At 39.3% G+C, this 24,957-nt stretch overlaps 1 protein-coding gene across 1 annotated transcript in view; it reads left to right on the forward strand.

Moving 5' to 3' along the window:
• CFAP58 (cilia and flagella associated protein 58) overlaps positions 1-23,468 on the forward strand; it is a 61,792-nt gene extending 38,324 nt beyond the window's left edge. Inside the window, exons 16-18 of the mRNA XM_062601950.1 lie at positions 14,770-14,889; positions 16,432-16,565; positions 22,243-23,468. Coding sequence (XP_062457934.1) covers positions 14,770-14,889; positions 16,432-16,565; positions 22,243-22,363 — 375 coding nt within the window. The 3' untranslated portion in view covers positions 22,364-23,468. The remainder of the gene's footprint in view (positions 1-14,769; positions 14,890-16,431; positions 16,566-22,242) is intronic.
• Positions 23,469-24,957: the final 1,489 nt, after the last annotated feature.

Raw genomic sequence — 24,957 nt, forward strand, 5'->3', positions numbered from 1 at the left:
CAGCAATTTAGCTGCCGTTTCTGGAATTTTCAATTTTTGTCCCATCAATATAATTTATTTTGGCTAGTGAGTTTGTTTTGTGGTCTATACAACAGTCAGTGTATAAGGCATTGCTCCTCCATAAGGTCTAATAATTACTTCCTTATTCCCACCCTGCCCCCCTTTTTTAACTCCTCTCATGTTTAAAGGCATTCAGTATCTGTTTTTTTATAGGTCTCTCCTTGAAGTTAGCTCAGTTCAGTTCAGTCTCTGCTCATTTGCAGGGGTAGGGAAGTTGCTGATGACTTGGCCTGTGCAGAGCTGGTGTAACATCCCCTGTATTTAGAGCCAGAGACTGTAGGAGCTGAGGGACATGAACTTCCTAGCTCAGAGAACTGCTTTCCCATATTGAGTTTGCTTGCAGAATTGCACCTCCTCACTCTGAGCCGTCTTTATCCACATCTTGCCCTATGACGAGGACATAGCAATTGCATGTGTCTGCTTTAAAATGATCTTAATCTCTTGCTTGCCATACGTAACCATTTTTATGTGTGTGTGGCCATCATGCTGGCAAATAGGATATTTGTTGAAGGTGAAGCTTTTGGGTGACTGTGTCTATGATTTCTGTGTATGCATATGATGTAACTTAAATTCCCTCACATCAAAATGTAGTAATAAAATGGAGTTCAAAAACCTGTGTGGGTTCAATATTGAGTATTAAAAACACCCTTGGAATTTAGAAATAACCCATGTCTGATAATGGTTGAGCCCAGTGTCAGCAACCTGCAGTTTGATTTATAGGGTATTTACCTTGCTGCATCCTTATGCAGAGCTGTAATGTTTGTATAAAGAAAAAATAATTCCATTTGTATTGTATACACTGTAGTTCTGTCTCCTGACTTTTTTTGTTTTGTTAATGATCTTTTAAATAAAGCTGGTTTATGCAGGGAACAATGTTTCAGGATGAGCTGGATATATAAATGGAAATTTTTTGCGAAGGATTGCAGTATAGAGATTCATGTGGAAAAGCATCTGCTTACTTTACCTGCTCCTGATGTGTATTTGATCATATCCTTTTTATTAGGTTTTTCAGTATTTCTCACCTGTTAGTTCTTTCTTTAGAAATGATGCAGCTGGAAAAGCTTGCTACAATCCCTGCTATGTGATTGAAAGATTCACTATGTTTCAGTCAGAAAATTTTGATTGCTGACAGTACAGAAAGAACCCAGCTTGATTCTAAAATCCCATACAAAAATATCTTTTAACATGTCAGCAGGGCACATTTTTTGTGTCAGACATTATCTGAGAGGTATTGAATATGCAACATGCCGAATGTTGGTCTTTTAGAATGACTTTTCAGAGTTGAACACTTTAATAAAGCATAGAAAGATATCCCATGTTACAGAAACTATTAAACTCTTTACTTGTTTCTGATTTTTCTGTGCCCTGTAGCCACAGCATCTTAGGTTATAACCTATCAGCTCTCATACACCAAATAAGTGTGGACAGCCTGAGACTTTGAAGGGTAGCTGCAAAGCAGGCAGTCATACTTTCTCCTTTAACTCAGGCGTTCTCACAGTTGTGAGCTGCTGTGCTGATGAAAAACGCTGTCTTAAAAATCAGATCCAGACCCAAGGTCTTGAATACTTACGGTCAATAAGAATGCAAAGGCATTTTTGCCACACACAGGAAATGTTACTCCAGGGTTATCCAACTTCCATGTTTGAATCATTACCTTCCTTCTGAATCTGTGCAGTTAAGATACAGCATTTTTTTGGTTCTTTTTCTAAGCTGTTGATTAATACTGCCGGACTTTGTGGAGAAATACACTCTATGGTAGCCAAGGAATTTCAATGGGGGTTGAAGATATTTGGGAACATGTGATATGAACAAAACGTGTTGTATGTCCATAAGGTATAATTAGTAATAAACAGAGGTGCTCTGCTGAGCAAATTCCAGCTGCAAAAAAAAAATATATACTTGCTCACTTTGCATGTGGGGCAAATCCCCCACGTGCCTGAAGCTCTACCGCATATTGAACAGGGATGTGGTAAACTCACAATGTAATGGATTACCTTGTTAGGATTATGATTAGTGTGGTTTTAGAAACTTATCCCATTAAAAGTGAATTATGCACTGCTTTATTTGTTTCAAATTTAGTTCTTTCTCTTCAGAGTGAACTACTCTAATTTGATTTTATGTCTGACTGAGCAGGATTTTATTCAGCTGCACGTCTAGAATGCATAACAGTGGGAAGATTCACATTACATGTCAGTTACCTCCGTTGTCAGTCATCTCAGAAAATTGTTCATAACTGTAAAAGAGATGTGCAACCAAGATTATTTGTGAAGGGAGGCAAAGGCAAATGTGTTTCATTTAAGCCTGGCACGTAGTAGCAAAAGTACTGTTTTTCTGTACGTATATATTTTTAATCACCATTGTTTTAAGTTGTCAGCATTCAGTGTGCAGGACCAGGCAGTCAGGATGTGATGCTCCCGGACTGTTAGCATCTTGAGCTCATAGTTTCAAAGAGTGCAAGGGCAAAAGGCATGATTAGCTCATATATCTGACTCAGAGATTACAGTGAGATAGCACCCACATGTCCTTTGTATTGAGCCAAGATTTCAGTCCCCCCAAAGAGCTGATGGTCCCACTGACAGAGAGTAGGAGGAGCAGAGGGGGTGCTGCTGTCTCCAGTATTTATCAGTAGAGTTTCATTTTGGGTTTTGTGGGATACAGGGAGGAGAGAGCAAAAGAGACTTTCTCTGCGACCTTGGGCAGGTTACATAGCTTTTGCACAGCAAGAAAAAAGGGAATAAAATAATTTCCACTCTTATAGTGGTGTGTGAATGAATATATTAGAGACATGACTCACTTCAGTAGTAACAATAGCTAGCTAAACACTCAAAATAGGGAGATGTTTTATGGCATTTATGCTAACTTAGTAGTAGAGCTGTTCTGTCCAGTTTGAGGTGCTTGTTGCTATAATCTCTGAACATATAGATATAACTGTCTTTATTTCTCAGAGCTGGTACTATAGTTTCATAAGGAAATATGCTTTAGAACAGCGTGTTACCATGTGGGTTTGTGCAGGCTGGCAGCTACTGGAATTAAAGTTTTCTCCCAACTAACACAGGAGCGTTGGGATTTGCTTCCATGTATTTGTTATTACAAAAAATCTGGCCATTTATTATTTAAAAATACTATTTTTTTTTCAATCTTATTTCATTTTTCTCAGCCCAGTTCATGAGACCCTTGTCCTTCTGGAAGTAATTTCTTTCCTTTGCTTGGCAGTTTCATGAAGCATGCTTCTGCTAGGCTTTTCATTGCTCTCACAGTGCTCATGTAGCTTCCATTATACAGCATGCAATACAAAAAAGTGTGCTCAAATGCCGAGTAAGAGAGTTTTTTTCATCAGACGTCCTGCTAGGGGAAATAGAAGAATATTCTCCTACTTTTATTTTGGTACTCTAAAGGCCCTGTTCAGTTTTAATTTAGGTTTTATCTGTACATCTTCAAAATAGTTGAGATTTACTTTAGGTACTCAAATGTGGCGTTCATATGTTTTTGGTACTGAGTATAGATTCTGCGTGGATTTGACGGTATAACCTACTTAGTGTTGCATGTAGGGTAGATAGTCTGAGTTGGAGATTTATTTTTTTTTTTGGCAGAATTGTCTATTTTCATAAAAATAACTGCAATTCACTTCAGGAAACTAATGACTGTAGAATCCTGAAGAGTCTCTTTTGACCTGCCCATTATTGTTTCTCTGTCATCTTGCCTTTAGAGAGACTTTAGCAGAGGTAGTTTGGGAGTGTGCTTTGTACATACTGAAACTTACAGGTGAACTGTAAAATCCACTGCCAAAATACAATCCTTTCTTTACTGCTCCTTTATCATTTATATATAAAGTCAACCTTTTGAAGGGATTTTTCCATCCAAAAATGAAAAGGGAATATTTTTTTTTCCTGGCTTTTAATACTTCACTGGGACTTGGCTCTTTTCTCTCTCTGTTTCCTGGAGGATTTGACTTCCTCTGGAAGCACTGGATTAATGCCCTATCTTGCAGCTGAAGCTAGCGGTTCTCTCAGCCCTCAATTAAAGGGGTGAGTATATTGAGCTTGAGGCCTTTTCTATGCTTGGAAGTACCATTCCTACTCACAAAAAAAGGCCATTTTTCTGATTTAGCTTATACCAGCTCTTGAATGGCAGAATATTTTCTTGCCAGTATAATTGCATCTAATTGTATAGCAAGTAGCTGGCATAGCCATGTCAGCACAAAGAAATTGCACCACTGAGAAAGCTAAGCTGGCAAGACTTCTAAACACTGATCAAATGGCTCCTGACATGGTGAAAAAAAGCCAGAAAACATCTTTCCTGTCCTCATAAAAATCTGAGGGTTGTTACAGACCTTAAGGAAGAGAAAAAGAGAAAACAGTACCTGCTGGAGCGTGGGCTTTGAGTTTATGATTCCATTTGTAAATTGGTGGCCAGAATTTCAAAAAAATTATATTGGAATATAGAAATGAGAAATACAGTAAGGACTCAGGCCTAACATTTACTTTTTGGCTTTCAGCTGGGTATGAATCATAAAGAAAAAGTTTACTTCCCCTGTGCCGTGCAGATTTAGGCATTGGTGTGTCAAAGGCATGCTGTAAGAATTGCCTTGATTTAGAATTGGACTCCAAAGAGATTCTCTGTTCTTTTTTTTCAAATGAAAAATTAATGTATTTCCATAAACTCTGGCTGTAACTAGTTCTATCTACTGATGAACAAAATATATCTAATTATCAGCACAATATTTTGATGCACAACAGTTTACTGAGTTAGTACCATTAAATTAATTTCAATCCAGTGCCTTGAATCTGATTTGAACTGGGGTCTTCAGTGTAGTATGAAGTCATATTGAGGAACTTAATGCATTGATTCATCCTTTAGGCATACTTTTTGAGGTTCTTTCCTTTTTGTGCTGCCCTTTTATTTTGCTTTTATTGTACTTGAAATGTTCATTGCTGAACTAGGGCTTTGACTGGGGTCTTTGACTGTAGGTGGAAATGTTTTGTATTTTAGTGTTGGTATTAAGTTGAAGGATTAGTGTCATTTAGAGCTCTTATGCCTGGTATGATGATTTCCTATGCAATTTTGTTCTGACATGGATATTATTTTTCTGATTAATTAAATTAATTCAATTATTGATTTCTTTTTAAACTGATTGCATATCCAGTAGGGTTCTGTGAGTAGGTTAAAACCACTTACACTGAGCAAATTGTAGGATCATTGTGTTAATTCTCAGTGCAATCCTGTGATGATGCGATAAGTAATCACATCTCATAAACAGGAAAGATATGATTCACCTGTGTGAAGGGTCTATTGAGGGTCTATATATCTAACTGAAAATTTCAAGTACGCCTTAAGAATTCAATAGGAATTTGGGTAATGTTCAGTTCTTGCCCTAGCTCTCCTCAGAAAGGAGTTGATTTCTATTTCTGCATATTATAAATATGCTTCTTGGCGCATTAGTTTATTTTAGCCCTTCTAATCTCAGTTCATCTAGAATTAGAAGATGTTCTATGCTATAGAAGCTTTACAGCATGATAAACTGCTCTTAAAAACACGCTGACATTTACATTCTTTCCCTCCTCCCACATTTGATGCAATTCAACTGGAAGAGAATGAAGTCTTCTCAGGAAAATAGCCTTTTTAGGTTTTTGGTTTTTTTGTTTGTTTAGGGTATGTTTGTTTAAACAGGGTTCTGAAAAACCACATAGGAAAAGTACTGATCACTTTAATCAGGTTTAGTCGACTACTCCTTAGGGTAGAAAAATAATTTTCCATTAAAAGCGTTTCTGACACTGAGAACGGGGAAGCAAAGCAATCCAACAAAATGTTTTTTGGGAAAATTTTCTTAGTGGAAGAGTTTAAATCTCACTGAATCTCTGTGGAACTACATTGCCCTGAAACAAAATAGATTTCCCATATTAAATAGTTCTGGATAGAAGCAAGGTATAAATTTATTTGAGAAATTAGAAGAAAATAGATCAAAACAACTTTAGGGGTCCTGCACCGTTATTAGCTGCTATAATGGTGTTTCAGTAAAGAAATATTCAGATGCCATTTACAAAGATGAAGTAGTTGCAGGTGGAGTAAAAATCCCCCAGGGTTTGTAAGTGGCAAATGTAGATGAATGCTTCATCTGGTTTTGAAGTTTCTTAGGAGAATTGATATATTTACTTGAGTTTGAGCCTGGAAGTGATCTCTAGTTGGGTCCTCAGATGCCATCCCTGTACATCATGCAAGATTGATTTAATGACACAAATACCATCCTTTATTGATGAATGCTATTTCCTTCATTCCAGTACAGGTACTCCTAGTTCATGAATTTTAGCATGCAAGATAGTTGTCTTGAAGTGTACTCTGGTTTATGGTTATGACTTTTTTTCCATGCTTCTAACCTGCTGCTGTTGTCTAGCCCTGGTGTTTCTGAAAAGCAAGGAGCAGATGTATTAGCTTATTCAGCATGGTGGTCCTGGGATCTTGGGAGAGTGAGTTTCATGTCTGTGAACCTTCAAGGAGTTTTAGTGAACTTTGGCAAATTCCTGTAGAGACTGTTCATGTCCAGACCTCTTGTAGGATGAGAGTAGGAGCACTGAAGCAGTACTTCAGCATAAGTACATTAAAGATTTAACTGCATTCAGATACTGACAGGAGGAGGCCACATGAGTACCCAGGGTACTTCAGGGTTATCTGCAATCTGCATCAGAAAAACAGGAACAGTGATCACCAAAGTATTTTATTCAAATGCATTATATCTGGTTTGAGCCAAGAAATCTTGAGCATGGATACCTTGTGTCATTAGACTTAAAATATTTTGTAAAATGACCCATTCCTAAAGTTCTTACTTGGTCAAAATTGCCATTAGCCTCAATGATAATTTGCTAGAATAAAGCTAGAGTAAAAAGTTCAGGAATTGTTCCAGTAAATAACAAATAACTGAAAGCAAACTTGTTTACTCCTCATTCCTGCATTCAGCATGTATCTGGGAAGGAAATAAATCTGCCATGCACCCCAGGGTAAAGTATATTAATCAACCAGTTATCTTGTTAAGGGAAAATAAATGACTCGCTGTGCCGAGTGAATACATTGAAATGCACAAGCTTTGCAGTGCTGTTAGCAATCCGATACTGTCAGCCATCCAGAAGCTGCCACAGAAGTTAAAATACTGGAGGAGTGCAACAGCAATGTAGCAGTACATTTGCGAGCCTGTATTACATAGTGTGGCCCAGAGCCAGCTGCAAATCTTTATTATTCAGGTATACCCTTTGGCAGGCATTCTTCCATTGAGGCAAGGGTGTTCTGCTCTTCCTTCAGCACCAAGATATGGACAATCTACAGCAGCCCTTTCAGTGATGGTTTGTTATTTCATATGGTAGCTGCAACTTTAACAACAAAACACAACAACAACAGCAGCAACAACAAAAAGACATTCCACAGGGACAGATTATATTTTATCTATTTTGGATAATTTATTTTTATTCTTATAAGAGTGTGAATGGTGCCCTTGTTGAGAAAAAACATGCAGAAAGATGCAGCAGGTTAAGGCTGTTTTAGGGCCATGAAAGGGTGCAGTTAGAGTCACTGTGGTGTTTTTTTGTTGTGTTTTAAAAAGTAGCTTAAAATTGGACACATGAGGACACAAATATGCATAGGAAGAACTCTGTGCCTCCATTCTTCACTCTGAGACAACCAGACACAAGCTACTGAGTGCACAGGAGCCAACCACTAGGGGCACTCTCTGCCAGTTGCTCTGCATCCTCTAAACTCATAGCTCAAGTCTTCCTGTGCCTGTTGGTAGATATAGCTGTAATATTAAACAGGGGATGCACACTTCAGCACAGCAGTTGTCTTTACATTAGGATTCACTCTCTTTCCCCTTCCTTTAGTCCTGTTTCTGTTTCTTTGAATTTTAAGAAACAGGCAAGGGGAGCTGAAACAGAACTCCTCAAAGGATAGCAGAGGGTCAGCTCTAGTTGTAGTGAGTCTGAATGAAACCGTATGTTAAAACATTCATGATTTCAGAATTGCCATATGTGTTTCTTAGATATACTGTTATTTCTTAATAGGTTCCAAAATGTGATAGGAGACCACTCTTTCTTCCCTGAGGTACTTGGCATATGCAGGCAAACTCTACTATCATGTCAGAAAGATGTATGTAGGCTTTACTGTCTTGTTAAGATATTTGTAGGTTTAAGTGGTGGCTTGACTTTGAGACAGCTGTTCAGAGGTAGCAATTCCAGAACATGAAAGGACTTGAAGTTAAGTGCTCTCATCTTTCAGGGAAATCTAAAGATCTGAGTCAAGCAGGTGATTAAAGTGATGTAGGTGCTTAACTCAAAGGTAGGTATCTCTAGAAGCAGCTCTGCAGTTACTCTGACCCTTTGAGGTCATCTGTCAGATCAGTCAGAAGTGACAGCAGAAGCTTGGTCGGCTGGGAATCCCTAACACAGTCCTCCACGTGCAGGAGCAGTTAATCATTAATAGCAGAGCTGTGATAATTCTCATTTGATTCATCTGATAGTTTTAAAATCTAAATGGTTACTGAATAGCTCAAATGCATGCTGTTACACTGATGTTAAAATACAGAGGTTTTAAGTCAAGTAGTCTACATTTGGCTTGAAACCCTGTATGTAGTAATTATTAGCCAGTAAAAGGTTCCCCACTGTTTGCTTTGTAGACTTATTTATTTAGAATATTTAGTTTCCTTGTTGATAAGATTCATATCAACCTCTGAATCTCCTCCAGGACACTTTAAGACAAGCTGCTAGTAGAATGTGAAACAAAGGTTTGTTTAGAGCTCTCTTCAGCCCAACTGTCAAGCTGCAGGCAGAGTGGAAATAGATGGAATATTTACATCAATCCATGCCCTGTCAAGGGTAATTCTCACCTTCAAGGAAAAGCTCTCTTTTGTGTGTATATAAGTACATGTGTGTTTCTGTTCACACATAGAAGAGCAAGGGATAATTAATTGATCGTCTTCTGCAATGTAAAGTATAAAAGCTGTGACTAAATGAGCTACTCTGGATAATGATTTTATAAACTCGTGTGCTATCAGTAGTAAAAAGGGAACTGCAGCTGTTATGTCAGCAAGAGGCATCCATGCCTTTTTCTTCTGATAGACTTTTATCCTTGCGTGTCAGAGTTCAGAAGCTGAAGGAGGGGAGGACATGTAACCTATTTGTTTTTCCTTTGGAGAAAAAAAAATCAAATGTTTCTCTGCACGACACCTAGCAATAATAATAAAAGAATAATAATAAATTGCAATTGCACTTTAGCTGGAAATGAAATGTTTGTACTTTGTTGTTCCTGGAGGATGGTAATAATGCAGCATTCAGCTCTTGTTGTTACAAAAAAGAGTCAAGGGTGAAGACCTTAAAAGATGCTCCAAGGTGCTTTTTCCTCTCTCGTTGTTTGGAAAATGACAGTCAATTTGGTGGAGTCTGCTCTGTGCCGAAGGAAATGGATTAACTCTTGTGGAGCATTAATATCAAAAGAAGGGATATGTCATTAGACAGGTTTAATTTAACTCCATCTACATTGGTGTAAATTTCACCAAAGATGGGGAGATTATCTGGCCTTTCCTTCAAGTTGGTAGCAGCATATTAACAAGAAAACCCAAAGTGTCTCATGTGTTGTTAGTGTTGACACATTGTGAAAGGCCTTCAGTGCTCTGATTCAAACCTGAATTAATTTCCCCAATAAAAATATCACATTGGACAGTTAAAGGAGGGTCTAGATGATGATAAAATATCAGATGTCCTAGGGAACTGCATGCTTGCAAAGGTGTTTGCTGATGGATATGGAGTAGACAAGAAAGAGCAGAAGCTTTTGAAAAGTCTTATTGAGAAAGTTTATCCTGCACATTTCTCATAGTGCTGGAGGCAACGGTCTTCTATTGCTCTAAAATTCATGAAGGTTACCATATGCTAATTTTTTCCTCATAAAATTTTTAATTATAGATGTCCTGGGACAACAGGTATACACATACACACAAATAAACATGCAGCTTATAGAGGTAAAATGGCTGTGACTAGATGTGTATGTCTATTTATGTATTTAAGCCATATTTCAGTGTCCTGTTTAACACTTCTGAAAAGGGATCACAACCCCTTAAGGATGCTCTGCTGCTGCATGGCATCGTAAACAGAATGGCTCTGGAGTTCAGCTTCGTGGTGACATTTTGGTTATAATGTCAATAAACAAAAAACCCCCCTGTGGCACATTGACTGACTTTGCCTCATCAAACCAGGAGAAACTGTAGTCTGCTTATATGGTTATGATGTTGCTTTCTCCACCTTACGAATTAAAATAAGGATTTTTAGCTAGGTTAAATATGCTGGGGTTTGCAACCCTACACGACATTGCACGCTTTTGCTTTACATCTTTACCTTGTTGGGTTTTTTCTTTAGCTCAATTGCCGGAGACAGGCACTAACAAAAATGAAATTTACTCTGAGTCAGAGGCTTTGGGATTTTTTTGTATGTGTTTTTAATAATATGTGTGATAGAAAGCTTTTGGTGCACAGTAGGATTTTTGTGGGTCTGGTGAAGAAAGCTGCTGATGTGCTGCTATGCCAGGTAAATTTGTTGAATTATCTACTTGGAAAGACAAGCTGATAAAAATGAGGAAGCTGGGACTTCGTGGCCTATTTCTGGTGTGAATACATGTTCATTAAATGTACAGTCATTCATCGTCTCCGGCTCAGCATGGTAAGCTGGGTTAACTAGCAAGATGGGTCATTTCAGGAGTTCCCTAGTGTCATGGCGAGGGAGAAGATGACATAAAATGGAGTCACATCTTTAGAGCTAATACCAGGCGCACTGGTCTATCCCAGCATTGGTGACTGCTTCCCACTCCTTGTCAAAGAACTGAAATGCTTTGGTGTCACTTTGGGAATGCATCTAATGCTGCTGATGGTCCCTCTGACAGGGAAAACTGAGCAAAATAGGCTGTGCTAGTTGGCAACAATAGCTTCTTTTGAAGCAGGATTATGCTGGCAAAAGTGAATTTTCTTGCTGTAGACTGAGTCAACTTGTGACCACCGAATCAAGGAGAATCGATTGAAATCTGTCAAACACCAGCCAGTCTCCTGCAGAAGAAAATTATTTTTGTCAGTTTGCTGTAGGGCTTGCAGACTGGGAGAACTCCAGATTCTGGCTGAAACAGCAGCTACGTAAATTTAGGGAAAAGCACCACTCACCCCCACCTTCCCCTGAATTAATGGCTGAGAGGCTTAGGGATGCAGAGAGTTATTGTCATGGCCAGGCCTAAAGGCAGGTGTGTGTGCTCCTTGGAGCTCCCCTGGAAAACAAATCTAAGGCAGGAAGGGCTGTTCTAAAAATAATGCGGAGTTTTGTTTACACAATTTTTATAGCAGGTATTCACAGAGGTGCTGAAATTCTCTTTGGTATGCCTGAAATTTGACTGTAACCCTCAATCTGAGTCTCCCAGTGTGCCCTGCATGCACAAGATGAATGGGCTCTCATCTCTCCACCATTGGCTTGTCTTAGTTTCTATGTCATAAACCAATGAAGGTGGTTGACGTTATGGATTTGGTCCTACAATCAAACACCTCCTGAATTCCAAGGGAATTTTGCAATGGAAAAGATTGCATAGAAAGCTTTGGTACTGGCCTAGACCTGATCTGAAGACATGTACATTACTCTTACTGGTGAAGCCTAACAGCATGGAGTTATGGAGAGATCTGATGGATCTTCCTTCACCTCCTCAAGAAGAGTAGTGCCCCACAGCATGTTTATGACTTTTAAGTTCTATTCATCTCAAGAACATGTAACACTGGCAAGATGTTTGTTGTGATTGCAGCCAGGTATGAGGATGGAGGGGAGTGTGAGGGAAGGCGGTTGGGGTCAAGCCAAAGAAATCAATCTTGCACACGCTGTAATGGATTGACTTATTCCTACCCAACAGGTGTAGGATTTCAGGTAGCTTTTTCTCCAACATCATCTGTGCAGCCACCAACAGAAATAAAAGTTTACTGACTTCTACTTTGGACAAAATAGTGTTAACTGACTTACAATAGGCATCAAACAGATCACCTTACCCTCTTTAAATTAGTGTTACACTGCTGATTGTCACTGCTGACTTATGATTTTCTTGACAGTGTTAGGATGCCTTCTCTTGTCTGGCCCCATTAGGTTCTCAGACATTTAAAGGAATGTACAGGTATTTTACTTGTTCTCCCCAAATCCCCCCAAAACGTAGTTCCATCTTCTGGGGGTATTATGCACTACAGCTGAAAGATACTTTGAATACAACTCACGAATCAGTAAACCCCACTGGTCTTTCAGCATGTTCTATGCTGGTAGCTGGCTATTTGTAAGGTATCCCTGTGTAATACACATTGCACAGCTTGTCTGTCTCTTGAATATAGGTAGAAGCTAAAATTATGCTTTATTAATTTGTGCTGATTTCCCCCCCGGGCATGTCTGGTTTCTTATGTATAAAGATAAAAGTAGCTGCTATAAGCAATGCATTTTTGGTAGCAGTTTCAAATGTACCTTATGACTGACTTAGATGCATTCGTCATTGCTGTTTTAAAATTAATTGAAGTCAGTTGATTTTTTTTAAATTATTTTTCTCATCCTGGGGTAAAACATCAGAAATTATAGAAATGCCAACCTGTGAATGCAAACTTCTGCTGATGAGGAAAGAAGTAGCCAGGTTTTTCTTTTAATGTTTTGCTGACATATGGTGCTTCTAATCCAGTGACAAATTAATTGACTAGATGTAAAAGAGATGGACAGTGCTTAGCAAGGAAGGACAGGATATGCAGTATAAGACAGCTGGTTCTGCCTCCGTTGGATTATGAAGACAATATACATTGGACAGCTAACGAGTCTCTGTTGCTGTCCGAGAATAAGATAGATTCTCCTTATAATAGAATTGCACACTTTGTCTCTAAATGAGGTTATTATACACACCATTGCACAATGTTTGAAGAGCTTGGCTGGCCCTTGTAGAGGTTTAGGAGAGAAATAAATTGGAAAACAATTGCACATAAGACCTTCAATCCATCAAATGCTCCATATTTATCCAAATTACCATTACACTCTTCCAAAATACAAATCTGTGATACATTCAGGGGTGGAATGTTAATACTGGCCGGCCAGATTTTGACAGGGCCTATTTTTCTTTTGCTGTTGTTTTTAACTTGCAGTATAATCTTGTTTTCCTCAGAAAGAAAAGGTGGTAGTGGAAACCACTCGTAGTGACGTAACAGCTCTCTACTGAGAATGAATTCTCAATTTTTACCACCATACAAATTTCAATCCGGGTCGCAGGAGGTTTTGATTTTTCCAAAGAAAACCTGAGAGCAACTTCATTTATAAGGAACTTTTCCTCAGTAAAATTCAGAGTTTAAGGGCAATGCTTGCAAAAGTAATTTATGAATAGAAGTGCTTCCACTTTTGGGTCTCAGCTTGTGACCATTATAATGCATAGTTTTCAGAACATGTTGAGGTCTAAAAGCTTTGAGCTTCTTGTGGTCTTGAAGACTGGACCCCTATAATTTTACATCACCTTCAAAGTGACAAGACACTTCTGAAAAGCCTGACTCAACCACTCAGCAAGGCCACGTGTAGCAGTTCTAGGTGATGTGGTGGCACCTTTTCCCACATTCCCCATGAAAGAATTCTCTGGTGAGAGTTATAGACAGAGCTTATAAAAAAGACAGCAAAATGGGGTTTTGTCAGAGCCAGAGTAAATAATCACCTGTCCTACCTCCCACTTGCCATTTTTGTCTGCTTCAGTTAAATTGTTTGTCTTCAAGTCTGGCTTCCAGTCAAATAACCCTCCTTTTTAATTCCAGCTCTCCGGGTACCAGACAAGGATAGGATCTTGCTAAATAATTTTAAATAATAATAAAAATCTTAGTTTGAAAGGGCAGATACTGAAAATCTTGTAATGTGCAAAGCTATGAAGGTGGTTTTGTTCAGAGCTTTATTCCTCAGACTAAAACCAAGTACATGCTCAAAACACAGTTGAAGCAGCATTTCAGTACAGAGAGCTATAAGTGGGTCCATGGTGTGGTTTCTGTTCAGGCACGGCTATATCCAGTTCCCACAAATATACTGTTCCAACGTGAAGGAAGAGGAGACACGTGACAAAGAAAAATTACTTAGTGGTAATTGTGTTAGTCATAGTTGTTGCTGTTTATACTTCCTTTCCCTTTCCCAGAGCCCCTGCAGTTAAAATGAAAGGTGTTATATATATATACGTATGTGTGTGTGTGTGCGTACACGTGCTTTGCAGGATTTCCTTTGGAAGAAGTTCTTCTTTTGTACAGTCTTTCCCTGACATTTCTATAGCCTGCTTACTTCCTGTTTGGTGTAACTATGATCTTTGATGTAAGGCAATGTGGCTCATAAAAATAGAGATTGCAATGTGCACAGTTACTAGTAATTAATTTTCCATCCCTGGATACTCCTCCAGTGACTGTTTTATATTCTCTGTGGCAGAGGGTGCTCACTGATGACAGTGTTTAAGAGTATTTCATTTGTGGCTCAAAGTAGTTGGATGTTTCTCTTAATGAGCTCTCCCACTGCTATCACAACAACTTTAAATACCTTATGGCTAGTGAGAAAGACTGACACACAGGCAGATTTGTTTCTGCAGATGTCTTCCTAAGTTGCATTTTTCAGTGAGGTTTATTTCATCACAGGTTGTGCTGATTCTGTAGTAATTTTATAAGACCTTTTCCTCTTCCCTTTTTCTTAGGAAAAGGAGAAACTGTATGTGGAATTGAAGCACATCTTAGCCCGGCAGCCTGGGCCTGAAGCCGCAGAACAGTTGCAATTCTGCAGGCACACTCTCCGAGAGAAGACTAAGCAGCTGAAAGTAAGAGATGCCCTCTGTCTCTGGTTGGGGGGCTGCCAGGAGTGCAGAACAACTTCACCACTGATCCTGGGGAGCAGGGCCTCAGGAAGGTTTTTGATGAACAGTGTGCATGCCTTAGTGTATTAGATCAGGAGAATAAGGTTAATGCTGCATCTCCCCAAGGAAAAACCAATAGCAGTAGAGGAAATTTTTTTCACATTATGCTAGTTTGTTTCATTAAAATAGAGGAAAAGTCCTATTAGAATATGAGTGTGCAGCACAATTCTATAAATGCTTTTTGAGCATGGGCATTCTGGGACACCAGCAGTTTTCCATTAAGCTTATTCTCCTTCCCTATTCTTAAACTTTTAAGATCTTTAATAAGCAAATCAAAGCCATTTTGTTTTCCTTTTAACAAACTAGAGGTAATATATTTGGAATCCAGTCTTTAATTCTTGTTATTTCTCTTGCAATATGTATACGCATATTAGGTTTGCAACTTTTAAACGGATGACAGGAGTAACCTGTCCTAACCCTTTGTCATTAGAAGGGAGGATTTCCTGCTGAAGGTATCTTCTGGAAAACTTTGAAAGCATGATATTAAAAAGTGATTTTTTGATAGAATAAGCTGATCTTCCCTTGTTCCTGCCTGCATGAAAGATCAGTCTCCCCAGGAGTTCATCTACTTCTACTGCTCCTCTCTTTGTTGAAGTCATCATCTCCTGTTCACTGCATCATAATCACGTCTATACTAACCGTGAGGAAAAAAATGCAGTAGCAGATGGGCCCTTAGGAAACAAAGAGGCTGTTATGCAAATCTTAGCTTTCCATGGAGAAGAAAAACAATGTAGAAAATGTAAAATAGAAGCCAAAATTTTGCTAAGCGGAATGTGATTTCAAGTTTTCCATACGGTTCCCATTTGTCCTTAATGCAGTCAACTGCTACTGTGTATTTCAGGCACAGTATGCTCTAGTGTACTGGCATGCATGCCATTTTGTAGTGCCAGGTCAAGCTATTCTCCTTCTTAAAGAAGGAAAACACACTATACATGTTCCTACTTTCTTTAAAGTTTAGTGATTCATATGAAAGTGGCATTGTATTCATATTTGCACTACCTACCACTACTTTGCCTGTGTGGATTGAATTACTTCACACAATAAAGTGGATACTGGTGATAAACCCAATTATTATTATTATTATTATTATTATTATTATTATATAAATCTGTGCTTTGTTTTTAAGATCTTCAGTTGAGGTTTTCACCCACATTTGTATGCCAGAACATTGAAAGCTAATGTATGTATTAATACCATACCCCTAATGTTTGGAGCATATTTTATGTGTTTTATTGTTGTTAAATGGCATAGGCTTAATTTTGTAAATTATCCTTAGGTGAGAAGAGGTGATGAAATGAAATAACATGATAGAAAATGAGATGTGGTACAGAATAATGATTTCTTATATTGTCCAATGTGAAAGGAAAAAGTGCTTGTAAAAGTACTAACTTATGTGTAAATGAAACTAACGGCTCCTGTTCCTGCTTTTTGCCTTTTGTTTGTTAGGTTCTGTCCTCAGAACTGAATATGTATGAATCAAAGAACCAGGAATACAAACATGAAATTGAAAGACTTGGCAATGAGCTTATGAATGTGAAAAAGAAATATCTGGCTCAGAAACGCAAGGAACAACAGGCCAAGTATGGGAAAATAACAGTTTTGTCTACACAACTTTTGCATAAACTAGATTTTTATTTAAATCCTGCTTTACCCTTCTGATTGGAACATGGCCAAATTTGACTGAGGTGATATAATATTATTGCCTAATTTTCCTGAGTATTATCTTTCATATTACTTCAGTCTGGTCTAGATTTATCATGATCTATGGCCTGGACAAGAACATCCAGGAGAGATGTTGCTGACCTGTTCTGCAGTCCAGTTAAATTATTCATAGCGATGGTGCCCAGAGGACACAGATTAGTGTCTGGTCTCCAATGTTGAATCATAGAATTGTAGAATAGTTTGGGTTGGAAGGGACTTTTGAAGATCATCTTTAACTGAGTCTCCCCTACAATAAGCCAGTGTATCTTCAACTAGACCAGGTTGCTCAGAGCCCCATCTGGCCTGACCTTGAATGTTTCCAGGGATGGAGCATCTGTCACCTCTTTGGGCAACCTGTTCCAGTATTTTACTATCCTCATTGTAAAAAATTTCTTTCTTATAACTTACTCTAAACCTACACTCTTTTAGTTTAAAACAGTTACCCCTTGTCGAACAGTAACAGGCTCTGCTAAAACGTCCTTCTTATAAGCCCCCTTTAAGTACTGAAAGCCTGCAATAAGATCTCCCCAGAGCCTTCTCTTCTCCAAACTGGGCAACCCCAAATCTCTCAGCCTGTCTTCATAGGAGAGATGTTCCATCGCTCTGATTATATTTGTGGCCATTTTCTGGACCCACCCCACCAGGTCCATGTCTGCCCTGTGCTGTGGACTCCAGAGCTGGATACAGTACTCCAGGTGGGGTCTCATGAGAGCAGAGTAGAAGGGCGGAATCACCTCCCTAGACCTGCTGGTTACGCTTATTTTGATGGAGCCCGGTATACGCTTGGCTTCCTGGGCTGTGAGCATATATTGCCAGCTCATGTCCAGCTTTTCATCCACCAGTACCCTCAAGTCCTTCCCCTCAGGGCTGCTCTCAATCCCTTCATCCTCCAGTCTGCATTGATACTGGGGGTTGCCTTGACCCATGTGCAGGATCTTGTACTTGGCCTTGTTCAACCTCATAAGATTCACATGGGCCTACTTCTCGAGCTTGTCCAGGTCCCTCTGGATGGCATCCCATCCCTCAGGGGTGTCAACCATATCACTCATCTTGGTGTTGTCTGCAGACTTGCTGAGGATGCACTTGATCCCACTATGTCATTGATGAAGACATTAAATAATACTGGTCCCAGTACAGAATCCTGAGGCACACCACTCATCACTGATCTCCATCTGGACATTAAGCCATTGACCACTACCCTCTGGATATGACCATCTAACCAATTCATCATTCACCAAACAGTCCACTCATCAAATCCATTCTCTCCAATTTAGGGAAGATGTTCTGGGGGACCATGCCAAATGCCTTACAGAAGTCCAGATAGATGGCATCCATAGTTCTTCTCTTGTCCACTGATATAGTTACTCCATTGTACAAGGCCACTGGGTTGGTCAGGCTAGATTTGCCCTTGGTGAAGCCATGCTGGCTGCCTCGAATCACTTCCCTGTCCTCCATGTGCTTTAACATAGCTTCTAGAAGGATCTGTTCCAAGATCTTCCCAGGCACAGAGGTGAGGCTGACAGGTCAGTAGTTCGCAGGATCCTCCTTTCTTTTTAAAAATGGGTGCAATGTTTCCCTTTTGCTGGTCACCAGGGACTTCACCTGACTGCCGTAACTTTACAAGTATCAGGAGAGATCCCCAAGCATTATGAAGACCTCAGTGCACTTTAAAAGTTATAATGGAACAGCATCTGATGTGGGGGACAACCTTTCTTCCAGTGGCAGCTACATAATCCTGGTATAAGAGCAATGTCATTGTTATTTCCAAAATGTAGCACTTGTGACTGATGACCATCCCCTACTGGTGGCAGATATAATTGCTGATGGTTACAAGGAAGAGCATTCCCCATCCACCTTTTTTTCCCTTCCTACATCCAGATGGAGGAAAGTGAGCAACGCTCAGTCTGGCTTTGTCAGATGTCTTACCCTTTTGATGGTAGAGCCTAAGCACCGTCCTGTATGTAGCTGTTGGCTCTCCTTAACCAGTAGCAATTTGATGGCACTTCCCTGCTACTCTCAGTCCACACCTGAGCATTCAGCTGCTCCTCTTGATTAAAAGCAAATAACTAGGATCTTAGTTGCCCAATTTCTGGTACAATAAAGTGACCTAATGTGTACAGTCTGAGAGATGAGACCATTCTCATAACAGTCCCCAAGCTGGGACACCAAAACTGTTTGTGACTTCTGAAAATGGAGTGATTGAACTTTACTTTTAAAGAGTTTCTTAATGAGATTTCTGCAGTTACATGACATGATCTGTTAACAAATTTTTCTGTGTATGCTTTTTGACGTTCCACCCCTTTCCATCCTCAGCCTGTCCCTTCCTCACACACAAAAGCCAACAATTCTCTGTGTTGCTGAAGATAATTCAAAGCTGCCTGTATCTATTTTTCCTTAATCATATTCTAGCCAGCAAACAATTTTGATGACTAAATTAGCAAAATTGTCAGTGATAAACAGTGACGTGTTTCTATCTGAAAATTGCATAATGTTACCTTAATGTTTGGAATTAGCAAGAACTGTGCAGTGCTAATGGCTTTCCTGGAGCTTTAGGATCAATATGTGAGGCCACCATAATGCCTGATAATCCATTTCCAGCAGCTAAGTATCCTCTTCACAATAGTTTTAATGTTTCCATTTTGGACTCTGGCATCATGTTTCTTTCTGTTCATCAGATGAGAAGAAATTCACCCATGTTGTGTTGTTACATTGTACCTAGAATTGATTCCTGTCATAACTATTGAAAAATCCCAATAACTGTTAGGGGCATAACTGCTTTAAAGTAAAACAAAAATAGTGTGTGACGTGATGGTGACTGAACTCGGGTCTGTTAATCATGCACAGTGAATGGAATTTCGTGTTGTAGGTCAATTAGAGCTGAAATCATAACACTCTTTGTAGGTTCAGGATAAATATCTGCCATTAGTGCAGCTTGTTGTTCTTGTGCTCAGGCATGGCTGCAGTCTGATGAGCATGGTGTCTTTGTGACACACGTTTTGAATGCACGTTCTGTAAGTGGCGCTTCCGCAGGGTGCTAGTGCCTCATTGTTCCCATCTCAAGCTCAGAAGCTACCGGCACTGTGCTGACTTGCCCTGGCTTGTACTTCTCTTGTGTTTGTGGCAGCCAGACATAGTAAGGTGCTGCTGGGCTTTGCTCTCCTCTTCTCTGTCCCTCGCTGTGTTGTTCTCCAGTCAAACCTGTTGGACTGCATCCTGCTTTGAAAGATGTGCACACCCCAAGGCATAACTGAGCATATCAGTCCTGGATAACTGCAGCTTCTCTAATCTCCAGGCTGCGTTTCGTGTTGCCCAGCAACAGTGCAAAGGAAACAACCTTGTTGTGCAGCCTTCCTTCTCCAAACTGCCAATTGTGCATGACGTGTCCTTTGCTTTCTGCAATACAGAGCGCCTGTTGTGCAGCCAGATCCTTCCTCAAGGAGTGCTTCATCCCTGACATACAGCCATTCCATTCCACATTGCACCTGCCTTAGACTGGGCTGGACAGGCACTGTTTGGGGTGTACATGCTGGCCAAAGAGCCAGGGCCATATGATTCCTACAGTCTCAGGTTGCTCTAAATCCCAGCTGACACAAACCCACTGACTTGATTTCTACCATGCTGGCTAATGTTAACATCATGTCTGAAATAAATGTGGCTAGTTTTGTTAATAAAAAGAGGATTCTGTCAGGACAATAACATTAATAGCATTATTGACTACCCTGGTGTGTAAGAGAATTAATGCTCTCAGATAACCTCACACAAAGGTATCATCAAAAGCTTTTATTGATTTGCACAAGACAGCTCTGTTTTGTGATTTAAAGTCTTGATACTGACCTAATGCAGCTTTCCATGGGATGCTGAAGGAATATAATGAGTGACAACAGGAATTTAGCTTTGTTTGTGTTCAAGCTGAAAATCCAATATTTAAGATTTTGGTTGTGAATTTGAAATCCTCTTTTTCTGCTCTGATTCTGAATGTAGTATTTCCCAGGTGTCTTAGGCTTTCTTTCCCTTACTCTTTCCATTCTCTCCATCTGCTTCTTGCACCCTTTCTGCTTCACTAGTTACTTCTGACACCAGGGTTCCAGTTTGATGTTGATAAGGATTGGTGAGAAAAAATGGAGCTTAAATCCATACCAGAGACCTGATCCTGCAGTCCTATTTAAGTAAATAACTGCACTGAGGGATGTCAGTAGTAACTCGGAGCTTTTGCACATGGCTGCTTGCACATTAATTCTGCGTAATATATTACAATAGTCAGCTGCGTAGAATATTCCATACGAATGAGCACAGCTGTTGGCTGTCTCCATGGAAAGGAATGACATGGACTCTGGATCATTTTATCTTCCCAAAGTTGGAAGTGCAATAGTGAGATAGGATGAGCCATCTAAACATAGCATGTTAGATTTTAGAGCTGTCAGCTGGCACATCCATTAGTGCCACAGTGATACAATTAAAACCAGTTATAAATGGTTGTCATGGTTAAGTTCAACTGTGCCATCTTTTGCCTATTCCCCCACCTCCATATGGGTAAAATTTGGAAAAGGAAGCATGATTAGTCATCCTACAGTGTTTCTCTGAACTTCCTCCTCTCCTGACACAGTTATTTAGGGACAAAGAGAAAAGTATTAATTCCAGAAAGTGTTTTCTTTTCCTTTACTGGGGACTGAGAAAGGGTACTGGTGTGACAAGGCTACATTTTGCCAAAGCGTGGTTGCACTCACACTTATGTCTCAGTCTCAAAAACTAAAATAAATGTAGTGGCAGCAACCTTCTTTGTAAAGCCTTGAGACCTCTGCTGTTTAGATAAACTAGGACTTCATAAAGCTTCAGTTGGTTAATTGTAAATCTCTCAAGACCTTTCTCTGAAACCTCCAGGTATATCACAGTAAATGTGAACTAGTGCCCTTCCTATTTGTTCTTCTGCGTTTACATCCCCAGTCTCATAAGAGTGAAAACAGCTAACCCTTGTTCCCTCCTCCTAAGGCCATTTAACCACCCCTGGATCCTCTGATGGAGAAAATTCCTGGGCCTATCAGTGCACCCACAGCATGTTGTTAGTTTTCTGCCAGTGTCACAGGCAGGGTAATTATCACTAGAACTTTGTTAAAATATGAAAACAGACAACACTATTTAGTCATTAAAATTCAACAAAGAAAAAGTATCTCCCCATTGTGCCTTTGATGAATGTAACTGTTTGTTTGAAAACAAGCATATACTTGCTAGAATGGGATGGTGATTAGGAATCTGAAGTCACTGAGCTCATATACAAACTTGCTCTAATGAGGTGCTCTGACCATTTTGGGAAGTAGCACGGAAAGAGCTCATTTATTTCAAATTTCTAGTAGTTCCAAAAAGCATCAGTAAGGTTGTAATTAGATCCAAACAGACACCTAGTCTTGGCAGTTTAGCCCAACAGGCTTTAATCAACAATTTTTTAATGATCTCTTGATATGTGATGGCATGAAAATAACTTTGGAGGATGCAGATTTCCTTGGTTTGCAAAGGGCTGCAGAATGAAGGATTTGTTTTCCTTGTCTTTGTTTCTATTTAAAGGGAGAAGAAACAACTCTTGACTGACAAGGAGCCAAAGTTTCCACACAACAGGCCTGATGTTCCTCGCTTCATCGGAGCGGGCTTTGCACTCAGCAGACCTCTTCCCAAACTTACAGCTTAGGAATGGACTCATCTCGCCACATTCCTATTCCCAATGTTTTGTTAAACTCTATTTGTGATGGATTGTTTGAGAAACTGTAATTTTAAACAAAATTCAGAATCAACTTTCTCTCTGAAATCAGTGTATTGTCTTCAGGAAAAGGCATTTTATAGTAGAATTAACATGGTGTTGGTTTAAAAACTGTGGACCAAATCTGCTCTTATAATGCAAGTGGAAGCTTGCACTGGTGTAACTTAATAATGGAGACCATGCAGACCCTTCTTCAATACTGTGTCTTTATTTAGCACTGTAACATCACAAAATGCCTTAATATGTAGTTATTTCTCCTTTCTCTACCTCTATTGTAAGCACTCCATTTATCTTCAGACTGAAAGCACCTGAAAAAAAAAAAAAAAGAGAAAACAGAGAAGAATCAAAATTAATAGGCTGATGTTTCAAGCCCTGCTGAGCAAATGCAAAATTAACAAGTCTTTACTTAGATGTACACATGTAGCAGTTCTTTGTGCAGGCAGTATATAATAGGGTTTATCCAGTGTTTGCTACAGTTAGTAAGATCAAGGCAGTTCGCAGCCACATTGTGCATTATTAAGAATACCATTCTGTTTACTCTGGTAGACACACAGTGGCATAATTATGTCTGTTCAACCGGGGACACTGTACACACTGACTGGGATGTGCTGTTTTCCCACATAAATCCTTCCGAGTGATTCAAAGTTGGACTCAGAACACGGCAAACTTCACTCTTTAACTTCTAGACACTTGGGCATTTTTGGAACTTTCAGAAATTGTTTTTGCAATGCAGCAGGAGCCCTCCAACCTTTTCAGCCAAAAGAGATTTAATTACCATTCATTAACAAGTGAAATAACAAAGTCACGGCATGAGGTGCTGAAGTATAGAAAACTTCCAAGCTGTAAAATAAAATGTTTTGAAACTGATTTGTACACGGAAGCTTTTTCCCAGCCTGGGGGATAAAAATACTTGTCCAAAGAGATATGCTGATAAATATTTCACATGCATATACAAAAAAAGCCTTTGCAAAGATTTTGTTCTTTCCTTTGGTGGAATACGTAATTAAATATTAAAGCTACTGTGGGAAACTTTTAATGGAAGTGTTTAATTCAAAGGAATCAAGTTAAATACGACAGGGATCTACTTTGCTTTTACATTGGGGACCAGAACACTTAGTCATCAGATCCATTGTGTTTTTCTTTTGTTCCCAAAATAGCTATTATTGCTTTTTCACTGTCAAGTGCATTATGCTAAAGTTATCATTTTAGGGCAGTCATGCTGTCTGAATCACGTCTTTGGTGTACCTGACATGTCCTTATAGTTAGAATAATTGAGAATAACTGACATGGGCACTTGAGTTTGATGAGATCCCAAGTAGGTTTTACTGAAGCTTTTAAAAGATGATATTTGTTAAGAGTACCCAGCCTGGAGCTGGACTCTGCTACGCTTACTGATACTGTGAAGTAATTTGCACTCAAATAAATCATCAAAGTCACATTTATTAATTCACATGAATGAGAGGCACAGTTAGACTGCCAGAATACCATCATGCTGTAAAGAAGCAACTTTTTATTACACTCTGAATTGTACAGTGCACCCCCTAACTTATCCAGAGTAATCCAAGTCTGTGTACATCTTTCCTTCAGTTACCAGGGTTTAGGAGACAAAGTGTTACAATGGTCAGAGCAAATGAGGGGGAGTCAAACAGATGTAATCTGTTCCGTAATTACATGTATTTTTATGACTACACTAACAAAACACATTCTTTTCCATCTTCAGAAGTACTTAACAGTAGCTTGCATTGCACAGATTGGGCTATTTTTAGGGTAAGAAACTCCATCTCTAAGTAATTCTTTACCTGAGTTTTCCAGCCTCTATGATGGGTGGGATAGTATTTGTCTGATGACTTGCAAAGGTGAATTAACTTATTTCTAACAAGTGATTAGTCTTCTAGATTAAAAAAACAGAGGAATGCAAAACAAAGGTGATTTTCTTGCACAATATGTCCTACCAGTCTGTAGGGCTGGGAAGTGAGTGCAGTAAATTCCACATACAAAGTACAAGAGCTTTTACTGTGTTAATACACACTTTCAGGCATACAGATGTGAATGTGTTGGCTACTATCTCCAGTTTTATTGCATTATTTACTTACTACCTGGGAAACTAAATTCACAGGTTAATTCTGAAAAAGAAGGTAAAAAAAGAAGGGCAAGAAAGTATAGTCATCAAATTATTCCCAGTAACTTTCAGCATAATCAGGAAAAGAATAACTGCAGCCAGTTTAATTTATAGTGCTAGAGAGTAAAAACCATTTCTGAGTTCATATAATAGAATGGATTAAAGCACACCAAATCCCTTCCCCCTTGGTCTATAAAAGTCAGGGAGCTTGAAAAATTGCTCTGGATGTCTGTGAACCCAGCTGATGCTGAGGTGGTTTTAGTGTTCAAGGATTTGGCTTGCGCAGCAGGGAAAGGCAGAGCGTTAATGAGAATATCATTTGTTCAGTTGCTTCTGCATTGTGAGCAGCAGCTCTGAAGTGCTCCTCCAAGTTTTGTAGCAGAAAAATGTTAATTGAATTCCAGTC

This window comes from Pezoporus occidentalis, unplaced genomic scaffold (assembly GCF_034315485.1).
Source record: "Pezoporus occidentalis ecotype Australia unplaced genomic scaffold, CSIRO_AGI_Poc_V1 ctg73, whole genome shotgun sequence".
Classification (NCBI taxonomy): domain Eukaryota; kingdom Metazoa; phylum Chordata; class Aves; order Psittaciformes; family Psittacidae; genus Pezoporus; species Pezoporus occidentalis.